Source organism: Homarus americanus, unplaced genomic scaffold (genome assembly GCF_018991925.1).
Source record: "Homarus americanus isolate GMGI-L3 unplaced genomic scaffold, GMGI_Hamer_2.0 scaffold29703, whole genome shotgun sequence".
NCBI classification, from domain to species: Eukaryota; Metazoa; Arthropoda; class Malacostraca; order Decapoda; family Nephropidae; genus Homarus; species Homarus americanus.
In genome coordinates this window covers 380,509-394,824 of record NW_024718832.1, presented here as the reverse complement: position 1 = coordinate 394,824, position 14,316 = coordinate 380,509, and the positions used below count along the sequence as shown (strand labels likewise).

Sequence of the window (14,316 nt, the reverse complement as noted above, 5' to 3'; positions counted from 1 at the left end):
ATTCAGATCCTTTACGTTATGTTTGGTAGGTTAGGTTATAGGGTCTACCAGCACCATCCTCACCACTCCAGCACCATTATCACCTCTTCAGCACCATCATCACCACTCTAACACCATTATCACCTCTTTAGCACCATCATCACCCTTCCAACACCACCATCACCACTCCAACACCACTGTCACTACTCCAACACCATCTACACCACTCCAACACCATCTACACCACTCCAACACCACTGTCACTACTCCAACACCATCTACACCACTCCAACACCACTGTCACTACTCCAACACCATCTACACCACTCCAACACCACTGTCACTACTCCAACATCACTATCACGACACCAGCAACATCACTCCACCACTATCACCACTCCAGCACCATTATGCCCCACTGTTAACGGCATCATCCCCACTCCAACACAGATGATGGGAACATGACTGTCAGTACATCCGTCTTGTTCCAGTAAGTGTGTGTGTGTGTGTGTGTGTGTGTGTGTGTGTGTGTGTGTGTGTGTGAGTTTCCTCCCTCACACCTCACTTACCTCTCTACAGTTACTACCATGCTCACCTCTCTCTCTCTGTGCAGTATGTTGATTGTGATAAACTGCACACACACACACACACACACACTTACATAACACTCCGGAAACAGTATATAAGTAGCCTCGTTTGTCTTCCAGGGTGTCGGCGTGTACCCACCACCTAATAGTATATCAACACTCACAAAACGTCGAGGAAGCTAAAATGTGGTAATCTTGGTGTTCTTCTCTTTGTTATCTTAAGTCATTATAGCTGTACCGTGTATCACCCAGAAGAATGTCTTATTACGCACAATGTTGTAACAAGTCAGTGTTTTTAGTTGTGTGTTGTGTCGTCGACTAACCAGGAACTGTCGTCATATAAGGTCTGGCTTAATGTTCTTTTACTAAACGACGCACCATAGATCAAGTCTGAGTCAGTGTCAGGTCATAATCTTAACATCAGGTTCTTCAATTATATGAGAAGAACGCCTTTCGGCTCTCATGAAAATATATGCCGGCGGTACCACTAACAACAGACATGTGGTAGTTGCCTCAGGTGTCGTTAATGGTAAAAGTACACAGAGAACGTGAACCCCAGCTGGTGTGGTCGTTCATCTTCACTCTCCATGTAAGACGGGCGTCTTCGCGAAACCCAAACATCCCCTTTGGTACACTGGCGTGACTCATGGTGGGCTGAGCCATCCCCCGGTCAGCCCGGCTTACCTCCCACACAATACACCTTTGATTATACCCTCGCACCTCCCCTCACTACACAACCACAAATTTCGTCGCAATATTATGTATAGATCAGCCGTTTCCTGCTACGCGGCCTCGGAAGACTGCGTTGTGTTAGCACGTCTTTGTCGACTGATCAGGAGTCCTATTGTCCAGTTTTCGCGGAAGCTTCTTGTTGTGGTTGTAGGCGGCGAGGTCCGGCCAGCGCCCGGCTCCACCACCAACGCTCACCTGTTTCATTCTGTCACCTTTAATTCTTATCTTGTATTGCCTTGACGGTTTTAATTTTAAAATTCTTCATTGTAAACAAGTCTTCCGCTCTTAAAAGTTGTAATCTCTAATCTGCATGCATGTATTCCGAGATAAGACTGATGAAAGGAATATTCTGCTTCATTTATAAGAGGCTGCCTTGTACTGAGGCGTTTCTAAATTCATGGAAGAGAAGTTTTCACTTACAAAGATGTATTCAAACACTGTTGACCTTGATGCAACGAAATTACGCCTGGCAGAGACCCCGCAGGGTACGTTCCTTTACACGGAAACTTCCAGTCATTCACAAACCTCACCTCCGACATTATATGCGTGACGAGAAACTTATTAAGCCATTCCGTATATTAAAGTATCGCTTAACGTAATTAGCACACATAAAAGAAACAAGTTTAGGTACTTGCAGAGCATCGCCCTAGGAGACGGCGGCTGCCTCACCTTCCACCATCCGAGGCAAGAACTCTGATATCCAGAACTTATTTATATATTCTGGAGTATCAACGATCATAATAACTGATCTCGCTACAGAGACAACACCGGAAAGACTGGCTTACAAAAGAGGCGGGGAGGGGAAGGGGTTAAGGTGAACAAATTAACAACACAGTACTTACAATGTAAGTTGGAGAAAAACTTGTGTATCCATTAACAAAGACAAACACGCAGCATATAGACCACAGACAAGTGTTGTTCCCTCAGCGTGTATAGGTTGTGTGGCACAGGTAAATTGATCTACAAAGCAGGATGTGCGATGTAATTGTTAAACGCATCGAGGCAGCAACACCTGGATACACTGGGGTTTGCTTTCACACTGATTACTAAGAACTTAAAGTTAACGAATGCAAATAAGCACAGCAAATAAAGTATTGTGATATAACGCGAGGGTCATTACTGAAGAAGGGTGAGGGGGTGAGTGTAGCCTTAATAGATGATTTTCCTGCTAGAATCTAGGAACATAACACAAGGTAGGATACTCACAGCCAACTGGAAGGTGAGGGCGGCCACCACCAACGTCGCCGCCACCATCGAGTCTGAAATGACAACAAAAACAAGAGATGAGTGCCAGCAACCTTGAGGCTGATTGACTTGACGTGCTCATCTATGTGTTGAGTGTCATTCATATCAGGGTAATATACGTTTTAGTGTTACGTCAAACTGAATAACTGGATTGACTGCCGGACCTGTGGTGAAACCTGAAGTAATGTATTAAGATATTTCAGACTACACAGAAACAGTTGTATTAAAAATGTGATACTAAGCAGATAAAGGTGTGCCGCTCTCGTGTGATTTTTGAGAACGAGAGCAGCGTAAAAATGTGGAGAATGTGGGACGCTCGTGACCGCTGACGGCCCCGAGATCCCCCAGCCTCGGGGTCAACTCAGCCTGTAGTACTTTTCTTCTTCTCTGGAGGATAAGAGAGAATGTGTAAGATTCTCTTCTCAGATCTCGTATAAATAAACGCTGTTCATAAAAGGATAATTACAAGTGTGCTTTTATGTACACAAAAGCTGCTTATCTTAGTCCAGCATACATTATGAGGTTGTTTGACAGCTTGTTTCCTCGTACATCCTGGGTACACAAGGCCCGTTTAGCTTCCCGCTGTAGCCACCAGGGAGACACACCACGTGAACTACACTATTCCCTCCTGCGGGTGACAGTAACGTGAGGGGAGCTGACAATGGTGTTCACATGGAAACGTCCTGCACAGCGACCTGCAAGGAATGTAGTGGGTGAGGCAGACCAAGAGCAGACCTCTAGCCAGGGTCAAGCACTCCTGCACTACCGCCCCACACACTCATCTCCCTTTATGTTTGGCCTTTCCTTATGAATGTCATCTCCAAGTCAACGCGGGGCGCTCTTTCTATTTTCTCCTCATGCAACACAATACACTAACACTCGGCCGAAGAAAACTTATACACACCGAATTAAAGGAACATGAAGAAGTGTTTTTATAAAAATTATCATACAGTTCCTTCACAGGACCACCAATATCCTGTCTGCACCGGAGGATGACCAGGCAGTTATGTAACCACAAGAGAAGTTCAGGACACTCTTGGGGACGGCGAGTATTGACCACACACTCTTGACTAACAACCTGCAGCGTTTTAAAGATCTAAATTTTGTTTATTACTTATTGAGTGTGAGATAACCTCATGCTTAGTGACGCCTCACCTGAGTGTAATAAAGTTTGCAGTAATGGTTTATGTAAGAGGTCTTGACAGATTACCAGAGCAGCACCCCCGCCCACCATGCCTGGGTGTGTCGTGCCACCACCACACTCCTTCGCTGCCTCACTCCATACATGGAACAAAGGTCACTGAGACGTAGGACCTTCCTCGTATCCTCCTGACATTGATATATCTGGAGTAGACACAAGAGAGAGAGAGAGAGAGAGAGAGAGAGAGAGAGAGAGAGAGAGAGAGAGAGAGAGGAGCAGGCAAACAGATTTTAAGAGGACGGAAGACAAACAGAACTGCAACATTAACAGATGAGTGAGTGCCCTACCTGGTGTCCTTCACTCAGTAATTACGTCTTGCTGTACGTCATCGTGCGAGCAACCGGGAGAAATTTCCTCTCCATTCACTGTAAAAATTATCCGGTGAATCTGATGTGATCGCCAGAAGTAAAGAGAAAAGGAATATAAAGAATAAAGTTTGTTACCCTAAGTAATGTTACGACAACGATGGGTCGGGTGGAGGCTTATAGACCTTTTATTTATCCCAGATATAAAACCAAATAAACTGTATATAATGCGGAAGTGAGTGATGCAACATGTAGTAATGACAGAGACCTCCTCAAGGTGTGAGGCGCCACGCTCTACAGAAGATTAAATGTGTGGCGTACAGCAGCCCCTCACACTTCACCCCCTGGCCCCTCCTCCACTCCGTCCTGGATACGGTAGGTGGTAGGGAGGGAGAGGGAGGAAACACATGTGAGACAGAGTCACGTGACCAAGGTCGGGGGTTCCCCACACCCGAGGCACCACACCATGGCCGCTGCTTGTGTCGACCACACATACCAGGCCCACTGGCTCAGCCTTCCTCACACACGCTGGTGTTGAGACAAAAGGGAGCATTGACAGTTTTCATATCTGTAGGTTACAAACGATAATATATGCACACTTACAGACATACAGAGAGACAGATCTACACACCCATACACCTGGTACGTATGGACCCTCCCAGCAGGCGTCGGTGGCTGTGATCGGTCACCTTATTGTGGAGGCTGACAGGCTCGCTCCCCAGCAAGAGGTAAACTGCCCGCCCCCTGGCATGACACTCACTCCTCTCACCTGCACTATGGACATGTACAGTATATACAAAACACACAAGCGTACACATGCTTACGGGAAACCACACACGCTTACATAACATTCACGTATTCACAGACAGATATGCAGTATAAAAACACTTAGAGGTACAGAGATCCTAAACACGTGCTCACACACACACACACACACACACACACAAGTGCACTTCAGCAACATCAGTAAAGTCATTGTAAAGTTTGTTTCTGGTTATCTCACCGCGAGACAACCAGGTCTTAATGAGCCAGTTACCTGCTGATCATAACCTCTCCAGCTCAGAATTATTTCCTGATCAGGGTATACAATCGAGGACAGGTTTACCAAGTTCACCAACCCTTCTTTTACTTTCTCCCCGTCCCCCCACCCGGCCGAGGGGGAGTATTGTAACTAGTTTCTCTGAGCGTCATCAAAAAAGTTTATGTAATCATCAGGTGAGTCTACCTGTCTGTACTTCCTTCTCAGCCATCACACAGACTGTGCTGCATCCTCCTCATGTGATTGTTCTTATAATGGATCGTTCTGCCTTGTCTAAAAGCTATAGAATTATTCCTAGCACGAATGTACCCTACCAGTGACGGTCATAATTAAGGTACACGTAGCTCCTGTCCGCCATATTGGAGACTGTGAATTCAGAGTATAGTCGGGTTGTGATTTGGTTTGAAATGTTAATGTATTCTACTGTGTGTTCTTCTCCGTGACCCAAATATTTTAGCATCATTTCATTATTTCAATTCGTTAAGCGGAAAGTCACAATAGTTTTACCTGACGAAAACCTCCCTGACCGCTGTGGTGTTGCTCACTAACCTAACCTAACCTAACCTAACGCAACCCAACCTAACCTAACCGAACATAACCCAACTTAACCTAACCTAACCTAACCCAACCTAATCTAACCTAACCTGACCTAACCTAACCTAACCGAACATAACCCAACTTAACCTAACCTAACCTGACCTCTGTGGTGTTGCTCACTAACCAGAGAATAATGTTAACCAGCGGGTCCCTGGCCTAGTGGTGACTCACCTAGTGTTTCTCTGTATTCAAAGGTTAAATAAAACGAAGAGAAGGATTAAGTTTAAGGGTACAGCAACATGACTATGGGGAGCCTTAATGTGTCCCACGGGAAGTGACTGCGGCGACAGACGAGGGAAACATCCTTCTTTTGTTATTGAACCTAATTATTGGACAAAGGTGTTTCGCTGTTATATCACTCCACCTATCACATTCCGCGCCCCCAACTATATATAGTATATAAGAAGTTCTTCAATATGGCGGACCGTATGCTTAATGATGTCACGTGAAGATGGTCAATACCCCATCACCTTAAAGAAAAACTCCCTCATTGGCGTCCTACTGGACCTCACGCCGCCGAGTGGCCTTTGATCCTCACATTATTACAGCTGAATATTGTCATATTTTAGATACTCTTAATGTGAACTTTATTAATTTTATCAGATCATCACAATCGTATAAGAATGGAAAGTTTTATTATTGCAGTTCTCTTCACAAATAAATAAATAAATAAATAAATAAATAAATAAATAAATATATATATATATATATATATATATATATATATATATATATATATATATATATATATATATATATATATATATATATATATATATATATATATATATTTAATGTCAGTATGAAAAACACCAACAATAAAACTACAAGTTGTCATGATCTCATCCACTCCAGCAGGAGTCACGACCAGGTAAGGCAGGTGAGAGAGCGGGACCTGGCTGGCCTGGCACCCGGAAACCCAGGCGTGATGGCAGCACTGTGTGTCACGCACTAGTCACGTTCTCCCCCGCTGCCTCCATCATTATATCACAGCTATTCTCAGTTGCACTGGAGCGACGCACACATATTATGAAGGCTGAAGACGAACTCAGCTGGGATCAAACACCTTCCCATAATGCAGCATCGAAGGGACAGTAAAAAAGAGACTGGGTGCCTGGGTATAGTTCTGTGGTCACCCAGATGTAGAAGAAGTGTGGGGAGTCGGGTGAAGTGCTATCACACCTGGCCGCCGCCTCCCGGATCTTGTCGACGAAGGGGCATGCGGCCGGAATATTTAGTCGATGCTATGTGGCGCCTCCGGCCTTAGCAAGTGTCGACGCGTGTGTGGGGCTGCCCCTTCCCTAGAACATAGTGTAACCCTGGCACATGGATGAGGGTGTGTCCCTTCCCTATTAAATGGTGCAACTCGAGCCCACAGTTACCCACTCTCGGGAAACAATGTTTCCTAGTCTATATCTGTGGGTCTACCTTATCATTGGAACACTAATTAACCCTGGCCTACCGTTGTAAAGCTACCCACTTCTGAAAAATTATGAGCAGAGAAAATGAGGAGTGAAATGTTGCTTGGTGGTAGCTTACTTGAGGTAAGTTTAGAACATCGGAGTGAAGTAATGTACTGTACATCTTAATGCTGAGGTAAAGGACGAGTAGGATCGTTTTGTTTACATTTTCATCGGAATTTCATTTCTATACAGCAACCAACTTTGTTTTATTATTTTTCATTCTTGTTATCATCCAAACACAACAATTACTTTTCTATCTCCGTCTAGGGTCTAGTTTTATGTTTATCCATCTTTTTATATTTGTCAAATTCCATTTAGTTTTGTGTCGACTCACTTAAGATTTAGGCCAACTCACTTGTCATCCTAGTGTACCGTCTTCAGCAGATTAAGAATGTTACAATGTTTACATGAATGTATCCGGTTTTTTCATTTTGTTTGCTGTTCTGTTAGCACTCCGGTGTATAGTTACAGTTATGTTAACACTATATTCTTTCAATTGACTCCTACAACTGTAAACACGGTAACAATATACAGTTGGACAGACGGGAGAAACTTAAGTCACGAATTCCATAAAACAGGAAAACTGTGAATAAATCACGACCACAAGTGATACAACAACAGCGCCCTCTGCCAGACACCACCACATAACTCCTCTTCCACCACCTTCATAAAAAGGAAGAGTCAAGAAAAAGAGGGATTGAGAATCTGTATTAATATACAAACATGACGAAAATGTCATAAAAAGGAAGATACCGAGACGTCGCCTGCACTGTCCAGGACCTGGAACACTACGTTATAGGAAGATGCTCCCGGAGGAGACTCCCCAGGTCTCAGCTTACCTGTTTATTTATTATCCGTCAGGACAGTGTGTGGCGTTTTTATATATGTTTCTCCAGCTGCCAGCGGGCTCTCCATGTCCAGTAAACGTCAGCTAAGTAATGTATTTATTTCTTTAGCTCGGACGTGTTCGCTTTCCTTCGTATATATTTATGAATCCTAATTCATGCCAGTCCCTCGAGCCAAGTGTTTTAACACACACACACAGAGAGAGAGAGAGAGAGAGAGAGAGAGAGAGAGAGAGAGAGAGATCCCATGTATCACTTGTGTTCCTGTATCCGCCAAACTGTAAGTTTCCCATCGCATGCGAGGAGGACAAGCTACCTGTCCTGGCCATCGCCGTGGCTACAAAAACATTAAGGGTAAAGCCAGTCATTCTTACATCCACTGGAAAAAACTTGTCTGTCTTCTCACCCACTATCTGACGCCCATAAAATTTGCTACCGATTATTTCAGTTTTTGTGACCACAATATTAAGAGCTGAGTGGAAATGCTAAATCATCACACACCCAATTATACCAAAGACGTACATTTTTGAAAATCGCATCTTGATGCCAGGCAAGGTACAAACTTTTCTTAATTATTGAGATATGTTCTGCATGTAAATGCTAACTGTGTTATTAATAATACGTGAAAAGCACAGCCAATAACATTTACAGCCCAGGATCTACTAGTAGAGGAGTTTAGCTTGTACACTTGTCGGCGGCATCAGCAGGTGAAAAGTGACGCTGCTGGCCAGGTCTGTGGGAGGGGCCATCGCGTTGTTACTGGTGTAGTTTTTACAGTACGCCAGGAACAGCTCGTCTACTCATTATAGACCCACAACAACAGTGACTACACAAGATACCCGAGCCATTTGGCATCCGGTTCGTCGGATTCCCGTGGCTGATAGCCCAGTTTAGTGAGGCACCACCACCTCGAAGGACAGCGAGGGACCTCAAGGCACAGCTCCTGCAGTTCTATGTACTATATGCCGAGCAGCCAGGTGGAACAGTCTGACTGATGGCTGTGGCATCTGGCTGCAGCAGCCAGGTGGATTAGTCTAACTCTAACTCATTGTTATGGCTCTATTATTGAAGGTTCTCCCGAGGACTTCACTCACGGCCACCCCAACTCGCTGGTGGTGGCGAGCTGCAGGAGGTCCGTGACGGACAAATTACGGTACAGTAAATGCTTCAGACCCCCCCACATGCCAGTGCTCCTGGTGATAGATAATGTCAAAGACGAGGAGCCTCGTCTCACCACGCTGATCATTAGACTACGTTTTCCTCGTTGACTTTTAATACAAGTTCATTAGAGCTTGCAGCATTAGCGTTATTTATTGTTACTTTTTAATTGGCCTCACTACAGCTGGACGCAAGGGCCACCATGAATTTGATGGCTATACTCTTGCTGGCCATGGGGCCACCATGACGTTGAGGGCCACACTTGCTGCACACGAGAACCACCACAACTGTGAAGGTCACACCACAGTTAGAAAAGAGAGCCGCCAGGTGATGGCCACACCACTACCAGGCACAAGGACCACCTCGACGGTGGCCAGTGGCCACATCACTACCAGGTACTGTACAAGAACCACCTCGACGGTGGCCACATCACTACCAGGTAGAAACACCACCTCGACAGTGTTAGCCACATCATTGTCAAGCCCGAGGACCACCACGATGCTAATGGCCATACTGCGTTGCTGAATTTTGAAGAGCAAATGTGAAGGTCGTTTACATCCCGGTTTTGACGGCCATATTTGACTGTATGCTAAACTTAACTGGTTCGGAGTCCAAAGGTGATGTATGAGAGACATTCAATAGCCTACCAGGATTTTAAACAGGTTTATGTCCTCACACCATGTTAGATAATGCAATAAAGTTATGCTGCAAGAAAAACACAATATTCCAGTGACACGAACCGCGTGGCTGTGAACGATGCTCTTTTTTTCTCTTTATATTAGGGTTCCCGCCATTTATATTAGAGCTTCGGTTGCCAGTTATTGTTTGTGGCTGAGTGACGACTGGGAGTAAGAAGACATGTATACCAGACAGGGTGAAGTGACATGAATTTTCTCTGACAGCAGTTACGAAATACCTTAAGTTATCGGTTGTTGGGATTGAGACGTCAGAGGGTTGAGGCACCGTACACAAAGGGTTTCGGTCACTGCTTACGAGACGTTAAGTCACCTCTTGTGAAAGGTCAACACATTATAATAATATGATGGAGGGATATATTAACATTTAAGCTAAAATATAAATGTCGGTTTTGCAGTTTTGTTTTTATGGGTAATATTTGATACAAAATAAATAATTTACGATTAAAGCTCACAAAATTATCTTATATATTTTTATAAATTATTTTTTAAACATCTGTGCAATTTACTTTTTCTCATAAATGAAGGACCAGATAATGTAACTAATGACGTCAGTACCTGGGCGGGAAAGTTAACCTTTCCCGTAACTATTTATCTTGAGGTCGAGAGTTAACTTATACAATTTTGTGGACGAAATTATCTTCATTAACGTATCTAGTTAAGGTACTTGTTTGTATTTTTTCTTTCTCGTCATATTTGGACGTTTATTTAGTGCTTTATCTGAAGACAAGTAGCAAGGTTCAGTCTTACATCTTCAGGTACGAGAAATGTTCGCCAAGAAAACCCTTACTGAGTTTGGGCTCACTAGGAGACTGTGATAGTCGTAGTAGTAGTAGTAGAAGTAGTAGTAGTAGAAGTAGTAGTAGTAGTAGTCATATTAATAATAATAGTATTGCTATGTCTATTGTCAGTTTAATTTTTTTTTATTTTTGGTCTTTATATACAAATGAGATTGGCCAATATGTCTTTAACCATTAATTACTAAATATCATCAAGTTACTATTATCAATATCGATTTACCTGTTAACAATGTCTCATAGTAAACCGAGTTAGACATCCCACACGTCTGTACAGTTTTATTAGATATTTAGTCTCACTATTTACATTACAAGAGGAACAACACCACGACGCCTCAACTCAGCAATTTGATGACAGTTCGAAGTAAATTATGAGGAAAATGTCTGCTATTTTTTCTCGTAATTCCACCCCTATTAACAGGTTTAGTCTCTCGGTGACTTGTAAGTTGTTTTACCTGTAACTGGAGAGCAGAGACCTCATTAATATACGATAGAATCCCAGTATAATCTCGACGTCATGTTAGCGTCGTAGCTTAAACGTACTAGATGCATTTTTTCTCAGAAGCTCAGATCCTAGGGAAAAATTCTGTATCTCTGAAAACCCGGATTCCCTGTGTTCGTTCTTGTGATTTATCCCTGACTTCAGCTTAGGCTTACAGGTGACAGAGGGTTGGGGAAGCCGTGAATAAAGGGTGTGTCAAGGGTGTGGCGCATGGTAGGGTAAGAGTACGTCAGGTGCTGGTTGACACACATACACGAACTTGTTTACAAATACAAATTTACTTACACACATAGACTCAACTTCATAATATATACGTGTGATTTACCAACCTCCCTATGTACATACATGCATAGATACATTCATACGCACGTGAATATATCCAAATATCACACACATACACACACACACACACGTATGTTTATGTACAGTGTGTGTGTATTCATATACAGTATATATATGTGTGTGTGTGTGTGTGTGTGTCCATGATCATGGCGCCTGTCAGGGTGAAGGTGGAGACTAACTGTACCGTATCCTGCACCAGCCAGTCTCTGCCCACGCCCCTCACTCCCCCTTGCCCCTCACTCCCCCCACGCCCCTCACTCCCCTTACCCCTCACTTGCCCGTACACCCCTCACTCCCCTCACACTCCTCACTCCCCCCCCCCTCACCCCCACGCCCCCCCCCACTCCCCGCCTCCCACTCCCCACGCCCCTCACTCCCTTGCCCTACGCCCCTCACTCCCCTCACTCTCCCTCACAACCCTCCTCCCCATTTGAGGACACTGTATATGTGTGTGTGTGTGTGTGTGTGTGTGTGTGCCGTAATCCCATCTCTCACTGTGAAAATTTCCATGCACTTATTCAGGTCTTCCTCAAATATTTCTCTTTTTATCCACTTCACTTTTTGCACTCCATCGTAAACGCTTACATTAACCTCCTCTTTCATAACACACTCCTGGCCTGATCAACACCACCCTGGGACTGACCCCTTGTCTTCCCTCAGTCAACTATTCATATGGGTTAGTACAGTCACACGTCTTTCCTATTTATTATGTTAGGTACTTGTAACTTTACTCCCTTCACCTGTCCCCAGTTTACCCTATCTTTCACTCCTTGACTTTGTTTCTCCCATAACAAGTTTTCTTTGCTCATCACGGTTCCAAACACTGATTCACTGATCATCCTGGTTTTAATTTCACACATTTAAGTACCTTCAGCCTCTTTCCTTAATTATTCTTCCTGTTTGTGATCTAGATACAACATAAAATAGTGTGGTTACAAGCCCTACGCCTCTGTCAAGCCCCGGAAGGTGGTGCGCTCCCGTGGTGAGGAGGAGATTCAACATGACTGTGCCTGTATCAAACTTGGCACAGACTACTAACTATGCCTTTGTTACAACATGATTTAATGACTATAAACTGAGGACAAAGAAGGAGCTTTAATTTGGGTACGATACCATAATCAAGACATAGCTGTAACATGATGTGATGACAAGGGTAAATGTTTCCTGTTGTTATAATCCATTGTTAAGCAGATATGAATGTGTCTACGTATATGATATGTATCTGAATGCAATTATGTATGTTTGTAGATGTGAGCGTAACACCGGGAGTTCCTGGTCATTTATCATGTTACACAACACTAGGTGAAGCGTTCTTGTGTGTAAGGCAGACGGAGGTGACACACACAACCATGCCCTGCTATGTCCTGCCTCACCTTCATGTACCAGTGACGCAGCTGTACTTCCCACCCTCACAATTGTTGACTCAATAACCACAAGTGTTACAGCTGCCATTGGGCGACCTACAGGTGTGACTGGGCGGGGTGAGGGGAGGCTGCAGGAAGGCGCTCGTCTAAGGCAGTACATTACAAAACTCCACTGATGAATCAGTCAAGGAATCTGGTTATCAAGCTCCTGATAGTCACCTATTAATATTCTAAGGCCACAATGTACATTATTTCAAATCTTCATAATATTTAGAATTCAAATGCAATATAATATTCTCACTAAATAAGCATGAGCAACTCTCACACTTGCTAAAGTTAGCGACACAGAGGCCAATAAAAGGGAGAGTGTTAGCAGCAAGTTGGACCGCAGGAGGCGTGATTGTAGGTAGTGATCTCTTTGGCCACATTGTCTGTTGCCACATCATCACCTTGCCACATGCCTCTGACACACATACGCAATTATTATACGAAAGCAGAACAACTGACGATAGCAAAATGACCCTATGGTGTCACAGAAGAGGACGTCATTGGTTAACAAAGGTGATCTGGCGGTATAAGACTGTAACACTGGTACGTGACCCAGAAACACTCCTCTCGTCAACCATAATTACACCACTGAATTCCTCACTAATATCGTCATTAAGGTTACATCAGGCAAGAGGCTGTGATGGTTGGTACACCTGATGTTGGGCGGTAGTGGGAGGAGGCCATGTAGGTCAAGATCATGATGAATGTATCCCGACCAGGAACCCCCCACCCCCTTCCCTGTGACCCCTGCAACCACCCACACTAACTCCTACTTGGTGTTCCTCTGAGTGACGCAAGCACATCACCTTATGTCAAGGAATCTGCCTCACAGTCATCACACTCATTGTATATAAGTGTTGATAGAAATGTTTTTTGAGGGGGAACTTTCTTCTATTAACCTAACCTAACCTTATGACGCACCATGGCATGCACCTTTATATACAGTGTATCATACCTTCGGCTGATGACCTGTCCTCAGTCACCAGGCCAGTATAAGGTTTCGTTGATATATACTCAACACAGCTCACTATTTACTGTGTGTAGAGAGGGGAGGAGGAAGGGTGGTAAGTGAGATATTAGGGAAGTATCTTTTTCTTGGTTAGGTGTTGATTAGTGTATTAACACCCAGACGGAAGTGTTTTATTATATAACCACTCGCGCAATACATCACCACTCGCGCAATACTTCACCACTCCCACAATACGTCACCACTCGCACAATACGTCACCACTCACACAGGATACGTCAGACCAGGATCCTCAGTATTTCGTGTGAAACTCTGAGTGCGTGGATGTACCTAGCGAGTTGTTGGTTGGTCAATTATAAAGGCGTCTTGCATTTGAGGGTGCAAGGCGGCCCACCAACCTTGGCTGACTCACGGTTCCTGCTTCCTTGTTGCAAATGATGTTGCAAACGT

The 14,316-nt window shown here is 44.1% G+C and overlaps 1 protein-coding gene across 2 annotated transcripts in view; it reads right to left on the bottom strand.

Moving 5' to 3' along the window:
- Nucleotides 1–14,316, bottom strand: part of LOC121859840 — a 66,986-nt gene that overhangs the window by 21,299 nt on the left and 31,371 nt on the right. For both annotated transcript variants that reach the window (XM_042356801.1, XM_042356802.1), the window contains exon 2: nucleotides 2,505–2,557. In XM_042356801.1, the coding sequence (XP_042212735.1) occupies nucleotides 2,505–2,557 (53 nt within the window). The remainder of the gene's footprint in view (nucleotides 1–2,504; nucleotides 2,558–14,316) is intronic.